This window comes from Anser brachyrhynchus (genome assembly GCF_964034855.1).
Source record: "Anser brachyrhynchus genome assembly, chromosome: 13".
NCBI lineage: Eukaryota > Metazoa > Chordata > Aves > Anseriformes > Anatidae > Anser > Anser brachyrhynchus.
The window spans coordinates 16,809,721-16,829,816 of record NC_137708.1 but is presented as its reverse complement, the minus strand read 5'-3'; the positions used below and the strand labels follow the sequence as shown (position 1 = coordinate 16,829,816).

The following is a 20,096-nucleotide window of genomic DNA, read 5'->3' as shown; positions in this document are numbered from 1 at the left end:
TCCTTTAAGCTGAACAATCTTGGTTCTAGGGTGTTCTGGTTTAGCTGCAGAACTTACCATACACTGTGACTGTGACATTGGCCTCCAGCCTCGTTACATTGAATGTTTTGCATGTATACATGCCTCCGTCTTGCATGGTGACATTTGCAATCGTCAGAATGCTGCCAACTTTATACACCGTTCCACTCTGGTCTATTTTTCTTCTAGGATAAGGGTGCTGGAAGTTGGAAAAAAGGAGGTCAAAAAGCAGCACAAATGGGATTGTTTTGTTCATCCTTTCAAAGTCTGCCACTTAAGAAAAGCAGTGATTCATATTAAAATTATCATATCTCCCCATCACTGAAATAAATATTATACAAGACAAATCAGCAGGAAGAGCTCTTGTGTGAGCTTTCATTATCAAGCCTAATAAGAAAGAGAAACAGAGTGGAACTGCGGCACTTCTCTACTGAGACCTGGGCAGGCAGGTAAATAACGGGATGCAGCAAAGATCAGCCCTACTCAGGGACCAAAATCCCAGGGATCTCACTGCAAACTGCTGTTGGCTTCTGTAGGGTTACTGTTGTGCCTCTTTTTTTCCTGGTCACAGACAGTTTTCTTGTCTTAGAAAGAAAGCCTACTTTCTGAAAGAATAACAGATACCTAACAAATAACAGACAGCCAAATACCAATGCAAATTCCTGAAAAATTTGAGAAAGCATTGTATTCTTCTAATAGAATTTTGATCCTAGAGATTTGGCCGAGAAATTCTTCCTTTACCATGTTAGAAATCTAAGGAGGGGTCATAAAAAAACAACTCTCTTCCATCAGGTGGGGTTCAAGAAACAAAATTCAGTAACATCGTATTGCTTAAGCTTCTATAAATTCTATATTATATTTTCTACAGTTTCTTCACAGGAAAAAAAAGCAACAACAACAACAACAACAAAAAATATCCCAACATCCTTCCTTTAAGTAAACAAAATAAGTCCAAAAATAATCAAATTTTAGGGGTCACATTTTTCTTTTCCAAGAGGCTTAGATGCTCCTTTGAAATGTATATTTTGCTGAATTAAAATAAAAAGAAACCATGAGTATTATATTGGATAAATGAATCTGATCTGGAAAATACCCCTTCTTCTCTCCGTTTTCCTTGGGAGAACTGAAAGGTTTCAGCACATCAAAGGGAATGCAGTCTCTCAGATGCTTCTACTTCAAATTCAGCATTTCCATATTGCATGCCACGGAAAGCACAAGAACCTACACTGAGAATTTGAATTTAATTCTTTGGTGAGATTTGAGGAGATACAATTGGCTTTTGTTTCACTTTTCTCTACTTGATAAATGCCAAGGTGGCTGAGCATGCTGACAACTTGCAGCATTCATGGCTGCCTTTGAGACTTGCCACTTGCCAGAAAGAGGCCACAAGAAATGAGACAGGATTTTTGTTCCAATGAGAAACATATTTAGCCTGAGATTTGCAGTTTAATTTGCAGGTTCAAGATGGTAGATAAGTTCTAGATTAATTCAAACTATAAATATAATCAATTGTAGGTACATGAATGGTTGACTGTATTTCAGAATAATAAGCAGTCAGTTTGCTCAGCCTCATGAACAAATCTTTTTCTTGGAGAGGAGGAGACTGCATCAAAGCAAAATCCTGAATTTTCATCAACTCACTCGCCCGTTTGGACACGTCCATATGAGTTCGATGCGCCCATTGATGAAGGTTTCTGCTCTGCATTCCAGAGAGAGAGTTTCTCCAACCAGCAGTTTTTTGGGAGTTGCTTTCAGAGCTAGGTTCTGTACTCTGCCCTCTGAAACGAAAAGAGCAAAGGTATAACCACACACAGCATACTACGCATCAATGACATTTAAGAGGGAATCTGCCCCCTGAATGCCTCTCCAACATCTGCTCCTTTCAGTTTCCCAAATTCCTCACCTTCTTCTTTCATTTCTATGGAAATTTTTGGAGACACCCACACAATGGAGAAGCCAGGTCAGTTGTATAAATGCCTGAACACCAGCCGATCAGACTATGTGGGCATATGTGGACACAATAATTTATGAATTATTTTTCTGCCTTTTTCCGTGTTTGGCTCCAACTCTCAATGACCAGCTCCACAGCCATTCTGGTACTGTTCTTGTGCCTGTTCTCTTCATTCCCCATTCAGAAAAAAAACTCAAAAGTACCTCAACATTTGTATACAGGAAAGAGGGTCAATTTTTATAAAACATTTCTCCTGCCCTCTGATGGCCAGCTACCCTTCGTATTTGAATGGGATTGCCAAATCTTGGCCTTATATATTTATTGATGCTTTAAATACATCAAATGTGAAAAAGCCTGCATCACGGCCTTGCCTCTTTATCTGTCGTGCAAAATAGCAGATACACTTCTAAGCACTATACAGTAATATGTTCTAAAGAATGGTCTTGCCTGTGTGCTTTGGGTCTAGATAAGGATGACCTAATGGGTTTTTTCGCTTTGCATTCATGATTCTAGTAATAAGTAATTACTCCAGCAATGAAAAAAGAAAAGGAAAAAAAAAAAGAAAAGGAGAGATTTACAGGACTTTTATTTGGCTGCTATACAAATCCATTGTTGTTTAAAGCTGAGTGCTAATTGTATAGCAGGATGCCATAATGTAATGGGAGTGAAGTCACAATAAACTCTCCTCTGTGAGAAATACGATGTATGAAGAGAGAAAGAAAATACATTGAAAAGAAAGAAAAAATAAATTAGAAGTGGATTCTTATTAATCTCCGGCAGTCCAAAATTTAACATTTAGTTACTTCAAATTTAGATTTTAATTATGAGCAGAAGCTTGACTGTAAATACAAGGGGAAGGGTATAGTAAATCACCAAGAGAAAAAAAAAAAGTGAAGATGTGAATCAGAGCTTTAATGAGATTTTTATGCCGTGATCTTGTGTGTTTAATGACCAGGAGCAAAAAGAAAGCTACTGTTTGGTTTATTCTAAACCAGCAATTGTTTTAATGTAAATATTGCTCTATCCAAGCAAACAAAGCCTTGGTGGGGTTTGAATAAAATGCTCCTGTTCTGTACCACCTCAACACTTGGTAATTTTTCAAAACCAGGACTGGATCAAATCCAAGCTCTGCTGAACAGGAAAAGAAGGGGAAGATTCAGTTGGCTCTAAGTGTTCCAGTTTGGACATGCTACAGACACATACCAGTTAAATAGATCAAATACCATTAAGGCTAAGCAAGAAGTAATACCCGGGGGCTCAGCTATGAAACAGCAAAATTGTGGTCATTCCTTGGGCACGGTAGTCACTCACCCAACCTCTGTGCTAGGTAATAGGATGTGAATACGCTTCCATTGACATTTGCAGTGCATGTGAGTAATCCAGAATAAACAAAAACATGAGAGGGGATGACAAATCCTCTTCTTGGGTCCCACACCATCGTCTTGAAGTTCATCTCTACAGAATTGGGATACTGAAAGAGAGCAGGCAGATAGGAGGCTGGTGAGACATTCCGTTTCTCCTCAGATCATAGGGGCGACCAGCCAAAGCTGCTCTGCTTTGTAGACTGGGTAGATATTTGACCTTTCAGAGTAGTTGGTGATCTCATTCCACACATATCTCGGGCAACATCAACACATACAAACAGAAAAGTCCACCCTGAGGTATGGCTGTCTTTGAAATCCCAAACTTGGACATCATAACTGGGGCTCTTCATTCAGCAGCCCCAGTCATCTCAGATCTTAGGCAAGATACTGTGCTACCCGTTGCAAGTCCCATTTCCCTCGTCTCTATACTGGAAATAATTATGCCTATCTTACGGGAGGTTTGCAGGGTAATATTTTTGGAAGTGCTGAGAACAAAATTGGCTTCTCCTCATACCACATGTATGTACCACGTGTCTTTCTGGGATCTCACAGTACTTTAAGTGTTAAGTTAGACCTCTAAAAATCAGCAGTATTCATGTCACTAACTACCTGATGGCTGTCACTAACTACCTGATGGCTCTAAGTTATGTCCTGTGGCTAGTCATCAGCTTCTCTGTATATCACAGAAAGGGATGAGGCACTTTCAAGGGGGAGCTATTGATTTCCACTAGGCCCTGAAGCAGCCTGGGTGACTTGGGATGGTAAATCACAGGATGGCCACAGTAAGGGGACTTAGTAACATAGACATTTGTTGTCCTAAATTCATAAATATTTGTAGTGTTCTGCGATTCTTGAAAAAAATAGTATCTTTAGGTTCTGGTTATGAGGAAGAAGCAAGGATATGAAAGGAAAATGTGGAAAATAAAGCAAAAACTCATCCACTGTTATTGAACCCTATATATGTCCTTGGACAGCATTAGTGTCAACCAAGTTAGCTTTTGTTGGTGGGAATAATTAGTTTATTATTAACACAAAGAGAAATGCTTGTTTGCTAGAGAAAATGCGATTGGCTTTTCTTTTCTAATCATTCTTGAAAATCCTGGAGAAAAGAACTATGTGAATGTAAATAGAGACAAATAACTTAGGAGGCTGTAAAAGAGCAGGTCACTGAAGTTGACCCATTTCAGCCTATTGCAGGCGGGTGTATGGAAGCACAGGCTGTTGGTATGTCTTGTCAGCAGGACACAGGAAGGCTCTCTAGGACTGAGGATTGCTTGCAGGAATGCTGAGACCACTTTGGGCTGAAAAATGAAGGGTTTAGAGAAACCTTAATGTGCCTAGAGTTGCCCCATGATAACTAAGAACTTTACTTGCATAATGCCTCTCCCTGCTTCACAGCAAATACTGGTTTCTCCAAGACAAGGCAAGTTTTGCTTTTTAGAGCTGCCAGGTTTTAGCTTTTGGAGTTAACCAAGAGAAAAGCTGTACTAGGGACTGCAAGTGAGAATTTCCCCAGTGACGCAATAACTTTGCTCTTACCCTTTTTGTTGTGCAACACAAAATTTATTTCTCTGCCTCCAAACAAACTGTAGTCTTGTATTAGTAGTGTGCTTTAAATAGGATTCCGTTTAAATAACACTCCTGTTCTGAAGAAATTGCAGCTCTGGGCTTTGAGAGCTGATGCTCATTCCTCTCATGTGAATACACTTTTGGTCAGGCTGGCCTTGCTTTAGGTCACTTATTATTACACGTTCAGCACAGAACAAAGACCAAGGAATTAAGACTATGGGGCAGTGACTGGTGGTGTTGCTTTGGGATAGCAGGCACGGCTTTCTTTTGGAACAGGGGTTCCCTTCTGATTGTAACAGCAAACATGGATTTCATGTAAATACTTCCAAAGTAGTCGAGCTGTGGCATCTCTGTGCAGAGCCATTAGGAAAATTCAGGGAAACTGCAGGAAGAGATCTGAGACCTGAGGCTTAATTGTGTTTTAACACCCATGAAGGTCAAAGCTGTAAGTAGCAAATGCGCATTGAACCAGATCAGTGACTAAACAGATCTGACAGGACTGAAAATGCTTTTTTGCCCAGAATTAAAATCATGTTAAGCAAAATTAAAAGTTGGAGTTGTGTGTCTTAACATGTGTTCCCTAATAGCAAAGATGATGTGTAGAGTTAGCTGGGTTCTGTTTAATATTAGCAAGCAGTACCTTTCCCCATATATATTTAAAGGCCAGAGAGTGCAATGATTTTAAAGTATAATGGTAACATAAGGAACATAATTTACGATGGGAAAAGTACATTTTTTACAAGAATAATAAAATGTGATAAAGCTGAATTTTATGGTTTGGCAGCTCTGCTCCCTAATGGCGAGGGAAAGGGGAAAGAAAAAATAACCCTACTCTGAGGCCCTTTTCAACACTGCACACATATTAAACATCTTCATAGAATATTCAAAAATATATATTTAAACAACCAAACAAAAAACGTCAATGCTGCTCGAAGGAAGTCACAGCGGCTTTCCTCCCTTTGAAGTCCGTTGTCTATAGGAGATTAAATTTGGAAGAAGAGGATGTTCTAAATTTGTCTGATCGCCTTATTCACCTCTCTTCCCCCACCCTTACCTCCACCCCTTCTCCCACCCCGCTTCCTCTCTGCATGGGAAGCCGCCACCTTGGCTCCACACGGCGCTACGAAATTCCCAGACAGGGCAAAACAAGCGGCGACCTTCCCTCTGCGGAGCCCGGGGCTGGCTGCAGCGGCTCCTGGAGCCAACACACACCTCCCAGAGCATGGTCCTGTGAGCAGCGATGTCCCTCCGGCTCCCAGCCTCGGAAGGATCCCACTGGGGAGCAGCGCTCAGCATCTACACCCCTTCCCCACCACCCAGCTGCTTGCCCTTGAAGGGGTAAAATCATTTGGGGACAATTTTCCTTGCAATTCAAAAGAGAGATTTCAGTGAAGATTTCATTCCTCCAGCAGCTTGCAGCAAGGTAAAGGACTTGAGGTAGTGTTTGAAGAAATAACCAGGGGAGAGCTTAGCTCACATGCAGGAGAGCAGGGTTGCCTATAAATAAGGGGATAAATCTGGAGGGCTGCTTGCTTGAGGCTCCAAGGCCGTATTTAAGCTCACGCGACTGTGCCGAAGTCAGCAGGAGTATTCCAGCAATGAATTTGGTTGAAGCAGGCTGAAATAAGATGGGGATGTTTCATTTTTATAGCCAAGGAGAAGGTGTTAACACTTATCCAGGCTAAAGCGATAAGCTATAAATGGAGAGGAGCCTTATCCCCCGCCTTTTAATCCCCACTGACAAAACTTAAAAATAGAGATCTGCTAAAGCAATAAGGCTTGTGCTGTCCCTGTGCACGTCTGCTGGAAGCTTGCCATTGGTGTCACCAGCAGGCAGCGTGCTGTGTCAGGCCACCATGAGTCCCTGTGGAGGAGCACACACCTAGCGCCTAGGAGGAGTGAAGGCCTGCAGACCCCTCTACCACCACGGGATGTCCCTACCCTGTTATCACACCACATTCAGCACACCAAGCACATCTCTCACAGCATCTCTAGAGAGCAATCCTAAAGCCCTTTGACTGAGGCTGAGGAAGCCCTGGACCCTAAATTTCCATTTGTATTCTATAAAACAGCCTTGGCCTGCACAGAGCATAGTGCAGCCTTGACAGTCACACATGAGAGCTGCCGAAGGAAGCAGGAGCCATTTATTTCTGAGGCTGAAACTTAGTTTAAATTCGTGAAATCAAGCAGAAATGGGCAACTGTTCTGAGGAGGTTCAAGGCATAAGATGTGTGAGAGTAAGCCTTCATGGAGGCAGCTAATAGCCAGATGTCGTAGAAGGAATTTTGAAGAAAAATTGTGTTTTGTCATCTGTCCTTGTCCATTTATGGCAGAGCACCAAGCCATGAGATGGGAAAAGCGTTTGATAAGCTCAGCCTAATCCCAGCCTTGCGCACAGTTCATCGATAGCACACTGTGAGAGCAGAACAGCGCTTCCAGATTTTTAGTGCCTTTTCTATTTTATTTCTGAAGCTTACCTAGCTTCATAAATTTTATTTCGCATTTTTACCCATTGTGTTGGCAGCCCAGACTTCTGAATTAAAGTTTGAGTTTCTCTGGAAGTCACTTACCTGGATAAGCTTGGGTTTGATATCTGGAGAAGTAACTCGGCAGGGGACAACAACCGTTTTCGTCTCATCTAAAATGTAGATGATCTGGGGATGTTCTGGGTGAATCTCCACAAACGGATTTCTGTAGTCTGCGGAGAGAAGAACACCGATCTGCACAACTGACTCTTTACTGAGCGCTGTGATCCCAGTCACTAACCACCCGTACCAAGCCCACTGCAGCATGTGACAAGACATCCAGCAATATCTTGCTTGTTTTCAAATTACAACATCATCTAGGGGTTATTTCTACGGGTTTGCAGTCTAAACTTTTAAAAGCTCCTTCTCCTGTCTGTTCCCCATCTGTAGAAATAAAGTTAATAATCAGCTCCACGGGCCTTCATGGCACTTGAGTTAGTGCTTCCCCCGTGCTCTCGACTTCATTCACAAGCGATTTTATACCGCACATGCCACAGCAGCCAGGTGTTGCACTAGGCATAATAACTTGACCGGGAAGCAACCTGTCACATCCCTGGGGAACTGTGGGACTTTCTGCAGATTTGCCATAATAAATCAGACTGGATAGATATGCACAGCTGACATAAACAGGAATCTGAGGTGGTTTAAGTTAGTAAAGCTTCCGAGTCTCATTCACTGATTTTCCATTGTGTGAATACAGCGATGGTCATCAGAATAATAAAAGAACATTTGTGGGATCCCAAAACCTTCAAGATTTTTCCAAAAAGCATTCTTTGACTTGATATTCTGATGGTTTCAAACACCATTCAGCTAATCCAAGCAATCCAAACTACACCACACAGAGCAGGCAATCAATCGCTTTTGCTTTGGATTACACTGTTGATAAGAAAGGATGTACGCACTGCACAGTTACCTCAACCGGCTTATCCGTGGCTTGGGACCTGCCCCCCCCACCCCACTTAATTATATTTTGGCTACAAATGGCTTCACCTAAAACATGGGAAGTAGCTGACATGAAAGGTTTGTGAATAATCTTTGTTGCAAAAATGTGCTCCGAAGTATTCTGACAGTACTTTAAACAAGGAAGTACCATGAGGAAATTAAAATCAGTTTTCAAAAGCCTGTTTAACTGCTCCCCAGTGGGCTGCACTGGTAATGAACGCTGTTGGCCCCGGCTGACACATCATCTCCATGGATTTGGAGGAGGCCTTCAACAGTGGCCAAACGCTTTATGGCTTTGGAGAAGGGAAACACCCATAGTGTAGGTGACCTCTTCTGCAATGCTGTATAATAAGGAAAGTGTCCTCCTTGATGAAGATCATCAATGTACTTCCTGAACGACCCTGGTATCCTCATGCCGTGTTTCCTCTCTAATTCCAGATATAACATTAAGGGATTTTTTTACAGTGAAAAAATCAATTACTTATTGCCTGGTGGATCTAGCCACACTGCTCATCCAGAAATTGCCCAGAGTGGCATGTCTCTGTGCAAAAACTTGAAAAGTCCTCACGCTACCCAATTAGACACCAGTGCTCTTTGGCACGTGTTGGGCTGAGCTTGCAGCACGGTGTGACAGCACCTCCAATAAATACTGTGCATCAGTGACCAAGTGCCTCTCCGACACAGAAACCAAACCCACGGTCTGTGTCTAAGAGTCTGACCGGTGTGACCGCCTTGGTTTAGCACCAATGTATCAGGCCAGCTGGCCCCTACCCTTTCACCTAAACGCATGCTCTCATTCTCTTGTTTTACAGCTAGGGCTGTTGTGGCAGCTGTTCTGTGATTAAAGAAAACCCTAGCTGAAGAGTGTTGCAGTAAGGCTATCTGTTCATCCCATTAAGCCTGCATTACTGTATCAGAGCTCTCTCCTTTCATCATCTGTTAGAAGAACTGGGAATGCTCTAAAATTCCCAGGAAAAGATGATAAAATATTTCTCTAATGTTTTTAGCTAGTGAGGAAAAAAAATCCCTGTACGTGGAGTTCTAAAAATTCCAAGTGTCCCTTTCTGGGAGTTGGATCTTCTGGCTACTCTCAACAAAGGATCTAAATAAATGGCAAAAGCCTCCAGAATTTCTCTTTTTCCAGTACCCCATCCCTGGCAAACAGTATTTTGCTTCAAATCAGTGGGGATCCATTTTTAGTTTGAAACAAGTGTTCACCCTTTGGACCCTAGTGGGGAGCTGTCATATTCCATGCTGGATTGTCTGTAATTAAATAGGAGGTGAAGTGCTCAAGTACGTTGAATTTTTCCGGGTAACAAGTGCTTTATATGTAAATGATATAGCTATGCTTGCGTTGTATTTTTATCTAGTCGTTGGTTTCCACCATGTCACTTAAGTGTGTGTGTGGTTTTGATGGTGACTTTGGAAAGTGACTGCCGGTCATGCACTGGCCAGTACCTCCCTCTTCGCATCATCCAGCAGCTCGAGGAGGTTTGATCTCCTTGAAATCAGTGCTGCTGCTCGGTGACCTGCAGAACAGTTTGAACATGGAGTGTGGGGTTTGGGTTTGCTCCTCCCTTCCTAAGTACAACTCCCCTGACAAAGGAAAGCACAGAGGTGGTTTATCTCGCTGCCCCATGACTGGTAACTCGCCTGGGAGTAGGTCGTTCATTTGGCGATGTCAGTGTTCATTTCTTTACTAATGATAACAGTCCTTGCTCAAGAAATGTCATGGAAATATGTGAGTTTTCTCCCTTGGAATTGATCTTCAAAGCATGAGCTGGATGCAGAGCTCCTTCTCTCCACAACCCAGCAGAGTTCCCCTCATAAAAACATGAAGGGTGAGAGGTAGGGATTGGCACAGAGAAGTGGGACTGTTGACTTTGGTATTTTTGATAGCTTAATTTTAGCTCTGAGAACTGGAAATAGGATTCGTGGCAGCTGAAATGTACCAAGTGCTTCAGTCATGATGAGATCAAATGCTGGTGGAGCTCCTCATGTATATCAGGAAGGTCGCAAATGTTACAAAGATGTTTTAGAAAAGGCACTTGGATCACTGTGCAGGTACAAGGGATGCATGATGAACATGGGGAGCTGTGACAAGGAGCTGTCAGTGGCACTGCAGAGCTCTTTTTGCACACTTTCTGAACTGAACAGGAGGCAGTGAAACAGAAGACAAAGACCAGAAATCTGGATGATGTCTATCTTTTCAAGTAATGTCTTTTCATGTCAGCTTTTATTCCCTGCCATTCATTTTTTTTCTGTGTTGGTCTATAAAAAAACACCATGTACTTTGGAGTAAGGGCTTTTGAAGAAACATTGTATGAGAGACACTAATTAGAATAAAAAATAGACCTCTGATCTCCCCACATTTAGGAAGCTTCAGATATATGTCTGAACTTTTTGGCTAGGCAGGCACTGGGTCTAATCAAGCCTCAAGCTGAGAAACCTGATCTCAAGACCACAACCCTGTAGCTTGTTCCAGCCCCTAAAACTAATATGAAATATTTACACTCGCTACAGTTTGTCTTATGCAGTTTCCCAAACAGGACTGCTAAATTCTTAGATTGAGTTACACTACAAACATGTTTAATGTTTGTCTGTGGGCATTAATGCTGCTTAATCCAGCTAAACCATACTTGGAGTATATCAAATGTGATGATACTTTTACAGCCAAATTCAAAGCTTGTGCAAATGGTGAAAGGCCTTTCTGCTTAGAAGAAGACAACGCTCTTGGATTATTTGCTATAGAAAAAGGCAGAGAAAGTAGATTTGTGCATATTTGCAACAAAAACTAGGGGAGCAAAAAAGTGTTAGGGGAGGCATATTCAAATCTACTACTTTTATGGGTAAGAAGAGAGAAGAGTAATGTGCCACGTGACAGGGGGATGGGACAAGGATATAGGCCAAGAGTAAACTTGCTGTGAAAAAGGAGCTTTTTCATACCAAAATATTCACAAACCTGGATCAAGTTTTGATTAAATGTTTCAACTGAAAAGATGGGAGCACTGAATGAAAAAATATTTTTGCCAATATTTTTTGAAGGAATTTCAGAATAGCAATGTTTGTTTAAAAAGCAATAAATCAAAAGAAGGTGGTTAAGCAAAAGAGTTAAATAGCCCTAAAATGTGTGAAAACATTGAATTATGCAATGATTGAAACACCTTAGTCAAAACAGAATAAAATTTCTCTAAAATATTTCCTGTTCATGGAAAAAAAATAATTATTTAACCTCATTCTCCTCCATCGTCTCTCCCCACCTCCAAGACTGACATCTACCAAATGTTCAGATTCACACCAGGCCTAAAAATAATCCACTTTTTTCAGCTGTAAATGGAAAAGATAGTCATTGTGATGCTACTAAACTACTGGAAAATACCTAAATGGGATGCGTGAATTTATAGTATGTATAATAGAAACTATATTTCATTCCTGATTGACTTTTAATGGCAGCCTCCACCTGCATTGCCATATGTCTAGCCAATAGCTAGAATTACACTATCCCAGATCATAAGCTACAGTCTGAATTGGAAGCCAGTATATATAAATCTAGTCTTCCACAATCACTATTTGAAATCTAGATAGTGCTTTAAAATCACTCAGCAATTAACAACAGCAAAAGGTAGTTTCTGGGTTATAAAGAAGGGGCTGGGAAAAGAGGGGATGGCTTGAAAAGCAGTTGGTTGTTAATCTCTAGTAGATGTCAGGTCTCACAATCATTGTTCTCTACTTTGAAAAGAAGAGAAAAACGTTATCTTTATGGGTTCTTCTCTTTCCTACAGTAATTGAGGTTTCCTAGAGCATAACAGCCCTGTGCAGTAAGCAGGCGTCTATAATTTTTGTTATCTCAGTGCTTTATCCAGGTTACGTCTTTAGCCTAAAGAGCTCTCTGTCCCCCAGAGAGGATGGGATAGGTATTGATGTAGCGGGGCTGCTCCTGAGGTGGAGGTGGTAAAGTGGCAGCTATCTGCAGGGCTGAGCTTTGACATGAGAGCTTTAACGTGAGGCTGTCGGTGGAAAGCAACACTGGAATGAACGGCAAAGGGTTGCAGGTGGGGATCAAGCACTGACTAAATAACTCCGGGTCTGTCAGTGAGGCCAGGGATTCATTTTTCCTCTGCCTGTGAAACTCTGTGCAAAAGAAATAATATTGTTGAGCCCCAAAGAGGACCAGCACAGAGGGCAACAGATCCGGGCATTGTGCAGCTTGCTCATGCTTCATCCCAGCTGCTGTCAAAGACACATGAGCAGGAGTGAGCTGACTCCACTTGCTTTGGGCAGGAGTGTTTTCCAGGCAGCTGGGCTGTTCACTTACCGTATAAGCAAATATAAAGTGGCTCAGCTTTGGATCTTAACAAAAAGACAAGGAATAAATGCTGAATAGACAACTAATAAACTACCAGCTGATATCTTTGTTATATATATCCAAACAAAAAACAGAATCCTTCATGAAACTCCGAAGTAGTTCAGGCTGACTGTGGCATGGAAAAATGATCTGCTGGAATGCTGGGAGTGTCACTGCCAGCTTTACAGACGTGCTCACCGGCTTAAGTTAATCAGCAATCAATTTACTCACTGTAAAAAAGCCTCTTAGAGACAGAACTTTGTGAAACAAAAGGGACAGGGTCACTTTGCTTTAAAAATGATAACCTTGACCTCAAGGAAGATCTCAAATTCCAGATGGTGTAAATCAATCGCACTTAACTGTTGCCATTCGGAGAGCTGTGGCATGGGAAACACAGGTGCTGTCCTGCAATACAAGACTTGGAAACTCTGCTCTTACCGGCACTGAACTCCAAGGAAAAAACTTCTTGGCAAAGAAACACTTTATGAAAATAGGGTATTTCCCTGTAGCCTGGCACATCTGTTCCTCCTCCTGAGCTGGGAAGGTAATATGCCCTATGAATCTTACCCATAAGAAAACACCATCAATTCCCATAAGACAGTTAAAAAGAATAATTTACTGCAGGCTGCAAAGCTCATTATATGTGAAGAAAGACAAGCGCTGCGCATTAGGGACTTATCAGCTGCAGCACCAGCTCGGAGGAGAGGGAAAGGCCCCTTCCCTTGGGTCTCAGACTGACTGTCTAGCTCTGCAGGTCAGTGGAAGTTTGCAGGAAACTGCAGTCAGGCCAGGGTGTTACTGTTTACCCAGCCCGGCTGAAGAAGGAACACAAACAGCAAAGTGAAGGAAGCAGAGGCAGCAGGGCAACGGAGGGGAAGGGGGCCTGCTGCTGTCCGGCCACAGTGACAGAACTGGGCAGAAAAATCCAGTATGCTGCACACAAAAGCAACTCAAAGGTCAAGTGCCTACAAGAACATTGTTTTCCTTCAGGCAGAGAAGCCCTTCATGTTGAAACTCTCGTTCTGTCTAGGAGGAGATTAATTGCTGCCTGGGATGAGCTTAGGGAGGGTCCCTTTTAACTCAGCGGTGTAATAGCAATTGCCTAGGGGACGTGCAGTTCCCTCTCCAGGCCTGCACGGTGACAGCATGTGAGCGCAGATACAGGACTCCTTCGCCTCGCGGTGACATCTGTTCTTTTGTTTAGCGTTATCTGTACTGGAGGTGACTATCTACCAGGAAGTGGTGGAGCTCTCTAAGTATGTCATGCTTGCCATTTGAATTCCGTCCTCCAGCAGGCTCATGGCCCCGTCCTGGCAGCTGGAGAAGCTGAGGGGCTTGAAAGCCCTCACCCTAGGAGCTCAGCGTGCCGTAGACCCAGGCTCTCTCCTCCAGCTTCTTGCTTTTCGGTGTTACATCACCTGCCTGTGTGTTCAAGACATCCTCCTGAGACACGTGCACAGGATTTTGTACAGAATTTTGAGTACTTTTCATTTCTGCTCAAGTTTCCTACACCGTGAAGGCAAATTGTCTCATGATATTTGTATCATATCTAAAGCCGTGGAGATAACATCACCTCGCCCTTCAGATACCATCCATCAGCCCAGAGGGATGAGAAACACTAACTGGCCTTTGCGGCTAGTCATCCACTGCTGCTCCTTTCTGTGAAATTCCTGAGTGTTCTCCCGAGTTTCAGTCAGAAAGGACCTACAAAGATCACTCAGTCCAACTGTCAGCTACTCGTTTTGCTTCTCTTTGTTCCTGCTAAAGGTAATTCTCTTACCCTCACTATTTCTTTCCTTCCATCCATCATATCTTAGAAGAGCAGACTTGCTGGAAAGTCTGGGTAATAAGAGTTTCCCAGGTCATTTTGTTAATTTTTTGACATAAACCCCATCAAGTTTGTCTTCCTCAAGGTCAAGAACAATCTGCTCCTTATGTTAATAGGATCATTAGCAGTTAAGTGACACTTTGGTCAGAGCATTTTGGAAAGCTTTACAAGGAAATTGCCTAGTCTGCTCCATTCTTCCTGGTAAACTATCAAAGCTTCTTCTAGGTACAGAAGTAACTCCTATAAAGTCACTTGTTTTGAAACTGGACCTTTGAAAATAAAGGACTTTTCAGTTTGGCAGGCAAATGAAAAGAATTGGTGGTGGAATGTTTAGATTAAACAGAAAGCAGAATATTTTATCTGTAGGCAAAACAAAAGTGACTGCAAAGGCCCCAGAAGCCATTCTGAGTCAACATGAAGCATTCTGTTTTGGTCAAATGAAATGCATTCTTCTCCTGGAGATTGCTGTTAGAAACACAGGAATATCCGTAGAGAAATATATTACTTTAAAAAAATGTTACTTCGAAAAATTGTGGGAGCAAAATTCTTTTCAATGCCAAGGAAAAGCCAATAACAACAAAAATGCCAAAATGGATTGAACAACAACAAAAAAAAACAACCCAAGTCTCTATACTTTGGCTGAAACTACGTTTCAAGCATCAGATATGGATTGTGACTATCCATTACACTAGATTTTAGGCAGATGTAGATGTAGAAAATATTCACCAGGATTACTGAAGAACCATCACTAACAACTAGTCTCTTGTATGAGCTGCTGCCAGCCGCAGAGCTTGGGTAAAGCTCAGCAATTGGTGCTTGCTGGGTGGATAGGCAATGGGAAGGAAGAAGTGGGGGAAGTGTGCTGGAGGTTTTGGCTGTCAGGCTTTCAATTAGGAGTTATTTATCAATGAAGAGGAGGGGACAGTTACCTCTTCCTGCTGGGATGGTGAGCGTTGTCACTGACACAGCGCCAGGACGTCATGCCGCTCACTCAGCATCGTATCTTACAAGGCTCCTCCACTTACAAGTGGCCCTTTAGGGTATGGTGTGAAGATACTGAATGTCTTGATTGAGAATAGAAAGGATCTTATTTTTCCTCTGGATCCGGTCCTTAATACTTGAGGAACAACACAGAGGGTCTGACACAGCCTGTGTTCCCACGTCATGTGGGCCTAAACACTGTTGACTAGGATCTGGTGCCAAAGCCGTCCACCAGTCTGCACAGGACAGCCAGCTTATCTGCTGGGCTCCACACCGAGCAGACAGGACACCGTTTGCCTATCTCGGCTTGCTGAGTGTTTGGCAGCAAGTGTAGCTGTCTCGGTGTCTCTAGCTTGAAAGGAAGAAGAAACGCAGCTCCAACTCTGTTCTCACTGGTAATATCTTCTGGAAAGCAAGCCAAAGCCCAAGTCAAGGCTGTCACCCCGGCCCTGCATTTCTGCTTCTCACATTCAGATTATCTCTGTGAACTGTCAAGAGAATTAAGGAGGCAGAAATCGGCTTCAAAGAATGTCGGAACCAAAATATGATCTCATGTGAGGGGTGCTTTCATGCACTTCCCTCCTCTTTAGATTTTTCTCAGGGAGGAAGGATGAAGAAGATGGACTTCACATCTCTGGGCTGTCCCATTTGATAAAGAAGAGGCTGTGGTTGATGTGACACTTGACCCTGATGCTGTACTTGTACCACCTGCCCTCCTCATTCTTTTCAGCAGTGAGAGAGAGCTCGTGTCCTTCCTTGGGGACGCCTCGCTGCTGGAGCTGACAAGCAGTGAGATGCGTGCTGTGACAGGACAAGCAGCTTGGATGCATCCCTCTTTCCTTCCAATTAGCTACGGAGGAAAAGGAGCTAGCAGGAAAGGAAGGATGAATTTAAGCAGAGACAGCAAGCAGTGGAAGATTTTCCTTCTTCTGTGGGCTGTGCTCACATGGATGGCTTAAACAGCCCTCGAGTTTCACAAGGAGCCTTAACAGGACTTGAGATCCCACATAAAAGTCTGCCTTGCTTGAAATTTCATTTCCAGTTCTTGTGCTTTGGAGCCTAACAGTGCAGCAGTACAGCTCAGGCCTGGAGTGTCGGTGCTTCGTGGTGTCCATATGAACTTTAAAAGGAGCCCGAACACAATTTCTGCACGGGGATATCTCCTAGTTACACCATGTTCCTGGGAACATCAGTGCTGATAACCAAATGTATGGAAGCAAATGAGTCCCTCAACCTTGCCATGTGCCTAATTCACAGTAACACTGAGATGGTGAAACACCAGCAGCTGAACTACCATGGGTAGGAAGAGGCAGTTAAAATGTTCACCATCTACATGTTCAAAGAGTGAACAACACTAGGCACAAGCAGGAATTAGTTATTCTATTAGTTATTCTTGTGTGGCCGCCAGCACTGATGTACTGGGCTCATGTATATTGCTCTGTGGTGAGACTAGTTTTGGTTTTGAAGTAGTTGAGAACCAGCCCTATCATAGCCCTACTTATTTAAAGAAACAGAATAACAGCCCTGCTTTGCATAAAAATAATACAGGATTTCTGCTGCTGACTTGCTCTCCCCTTGTCTTGCTCTCCCCGACTGTCCTAGCAAAGCAGCACCACCGGTGTGTGAGGACAGGAAGCAAAGCCCAGCTTGGAAACTTGGATGAACTTTTGTAGGCAGTATTTTGCAAGATGTGACCAGCTTCAATTACCACAGTAATAATGCTGGGCAAGTTGCTGATGGAAGGAAGCAAAGCAGAGCTGAGCTCGTGCTCCTGATGCATTGACTGAGTGGCACAGAAAGGTGTAGCAAATCCAATACTGCTTCGTGCAGCTAAGGTCTGCGAGGGGAAATCACAGCAAAAGCTGAGGCAGCATTTCAGCTGGCACAGGGAGCTCTTCCAGCTGACACACTGAGGGCTATCTTACTTGGAGACAGTTGCTTTGCTGACAGTAACAGTATTTCAGAGAGCTGAGAGCTGCAAGTCCTGACTGCTGTCTAGGCTGCGGTCTGGAACAACACTTGGGGAAGGTGGAGAAAATCTTCTTGTTTCTGTTTTCCTCCTTCTCTAAGCCATGTTTAATTTTATATGTGCTATAGAAAACCTAGCAGAGAGGGGTCTCTATATCAGAACACGAAATAGACAGCCTGCCCCTTCCCTGGGCTCCGAAATCCCAAAGGTTGCGATGAATGAGTGCGTCCCCCACAGGGACCATCCATGAGGTTGGGAAGGGTAATTGCAGGAGACAGGAGCAAATGCGGCAGCATTTGCAGTGAAACACTGTCCACACAAGCCTTTCTGAGTCTGGAGAAGGGGGTATGGCTGTCTCTGTCCCCCCCGTTCTCTGACTGTGGCCACAGGAGAGCTGCTGGGCTGCTCTTGGGTCAGCGCTGCAGCACCGAGATTAACCAGACGCTGCCTTTCGCTGCAGAGGTTTTCCCTCAGAGTTGCAACGAAGTTAAACGACCACATTAAGAAACTCCCAACTATTTCTGGTCCAGCCCTAAGCTACGTTGTATTTCCAACAAGGAAATGGGCGACAGGAGGAGGGGGTTGTCTGCCTTTTAATTACAGTCCCTGGGACTTGCAGCTGCAGCGGGAAGCAGAAAAGGCTTCAGGAACAATTGTTCAGGATTAAGATCCTGAGCTCTCCCTCCCTGCAGACTGTCGGTGCACAGCTGAGGCGTGGAGGCTGACCCTGCTGCCTTTGGGTCCCGTATGATCTGACTGATGTGCAGGGGTCATGGCTCAATTGCGCCGGGGGAGAGCTGCTGAGTGCCAGATTCTGACAGAGCTTAGAAGCTCCACCAGGGAGGCTGTAAAAACAGAAGCAAGCACAGGAAATAATAGCCAATAAGCAGGGCTTCCGATACAGTCATGTTCTCATTTCGGTGTCAAGCAGCAGGCCAGGAATGAAGGGAAAAAATACCATTCCCCTTCCTTTTTTGGCAATAATGGCTCGTAACCTCTGAGGAATCTCCAGCCTTCAGGGTCTGGCTCAATATTTTCTCACTCCACCTGGCTCGGTCCTATAAACACCCTGCTGAGCACACACTCTCTCCACAAAACATCCAGAGAGATGTCTTTTGGACTTCTTCTTTGTCTGGCACTCACTGGGAACTGTGAGTTTCTTCACTAGAGACAGCCGATGGCTTTCTTAGTGATGCCCAGACACTGAGAGACCAAATCCCTTACAAAGGCATGTTTAAATATTTAAGAAAATCATAGGTACGGTCTGAGTGCCTTCCTTAACTCCACAACTCATAGATCCCTGACACTGGCGAACAGTTTCCGTGTCCCCAGAACAGCCTCCTGGCATTCAGCAAACACACACAGGAATTACAGGGGAAGAAGAGCACGCCCTGCAGACAGCATCCATGCTGAGGTATAAATAGCTTCATTTCGCTGGGGCCAAGCAGCTTCCTCAGCCTGGCAGGCCAGGTCCCAGCAGGCACTTGCAGGCTTACAGCCCGAGCTGCTGCGGTCGGGCTCTGCTCTGTGGTGGATTAGCAGCTGGCTCGACAGGACACGGAGCAGAGGGTTCCCCGCTGGTGTGCCTTCCTCACGGCTTCACCCACGCGTAGCACAAGTGGCTCAGTTTCTGTATGTTTTTTCTTCAAAGCTTTTAAAGCACGGGACTTTTAAAACTCTGGGTAAGAGTTTATAGAGCAGGGAGGGCATATTACACAGTGAAATCGCATCTGAGAGAGGAGAATCTTTGAGGGTGATTTACAGCAAACAGCCACGCAGTGCTGTGTTTAGGGAGAACCTTGGCACAGCAGGCTCAAGCTAGCAAGAGGACATCCTGTGATTTTTTTTTAGATTAGCATTGCTCCAAGTACATCGCCAGCAAGCATTTCATAACTTGAGATATTTTCTTAAGGAAAATGCTCAGGCAGTCCCAAAAGATCCATAACATTTCCTGCACGTGCTCCCGCCGTAGAGTAATGAAGTCCTGGGTAGCTGGCCAGGGCACTGAATCAGGATAGAGAATTGAGTTTTCAATGCACTGTTTCCTGAAGTGTAGGCATTGGGCTGGGTTAACAATATTAGATGCGGAGCATCTGAGCAGTGTGTAATGAGAAAAGGAAACAGCTCAGCACAAGAACTAGGGTGGATAAAGAAATCAGGGCTTAGAGTAACAAGGAAAAATAAGAAAAAGGAAATAGAAAGGCAGAAAAAAGTGACTGCAGGAACTCACAAGTAACACCAAAAAGCTACTTTCCGATAAGAGAAAGACTTACTGGGAAAGCAGGATGAGGGCAGAAAGGGACTATTTTCAACAGACATACAGAGACAGGAAAATCTTATCCACGTGCATCAGCCAGGTGTGTTCACCTAGTAGTTCAGAAGTTGAATTTAGCTGTGTGGGCAGACCACAGTCCCCTGGTGATGGGAGTCACGCCTCGTGCTGGTTTCACCATAGTGAGCAACACTGTGAGACTGTCGGAGCTGCCCGGCCCATACACAAGTGTGTTCTGTAGGTAGACAGCTTACTGAACTGTTCAAACCACATCAGACAAACTCATTGCATCTCTAGCGTTTGTCTTGTTACCAAGACTCAAAAGAACCCCA

General features: G+C 43.7%; 2 protein-coding genes across 4 annotated transcripts in view; one reads left to right on the top strand and one right to left on the bottom strand.

The window, feature by feature from the left end:
• Positions 1–20,096, top strand: part of LOC308177135 (uncharacterized protein) — a 302,639-nt gene that overhangs the window by 173,355 nt on the left and 109,188 nt on the right. The window lies entirely within an intron of this gene.
• The window catches only part of LOC308177116 (vascular endothelial growth factor receptor kdr-like), a 137,653-nt gene that overhangs the window by 75,800 nt on the left and 41,757 nt on the right, over positions 1–20,096 (bottom strand). For all 3 annotated transcript variants that reach the window (XM_080553854.1, XM_080553856.1, XM_080553855.1), the window contains exons 4-7: positions 7,473–7,600; positions 3,281–3,440; positions 1,660–1,796; positions 58–217 (exon numbers count right to left, since the gene is read on the bottom strand). In XM_080553854.1, the coding sequence (XP_080409980.1) occupies positions 58–217; positions 1,660–1,796; positions 3,281–3,440; positions 7,473–7,600 (585 nt within the window). The remainder of the gene's footprint in view (positions 1–57; positions 218–1,659; positions 1,797–3,280; positions 3,441–7,472; positions 7,601–20,096) is intronic.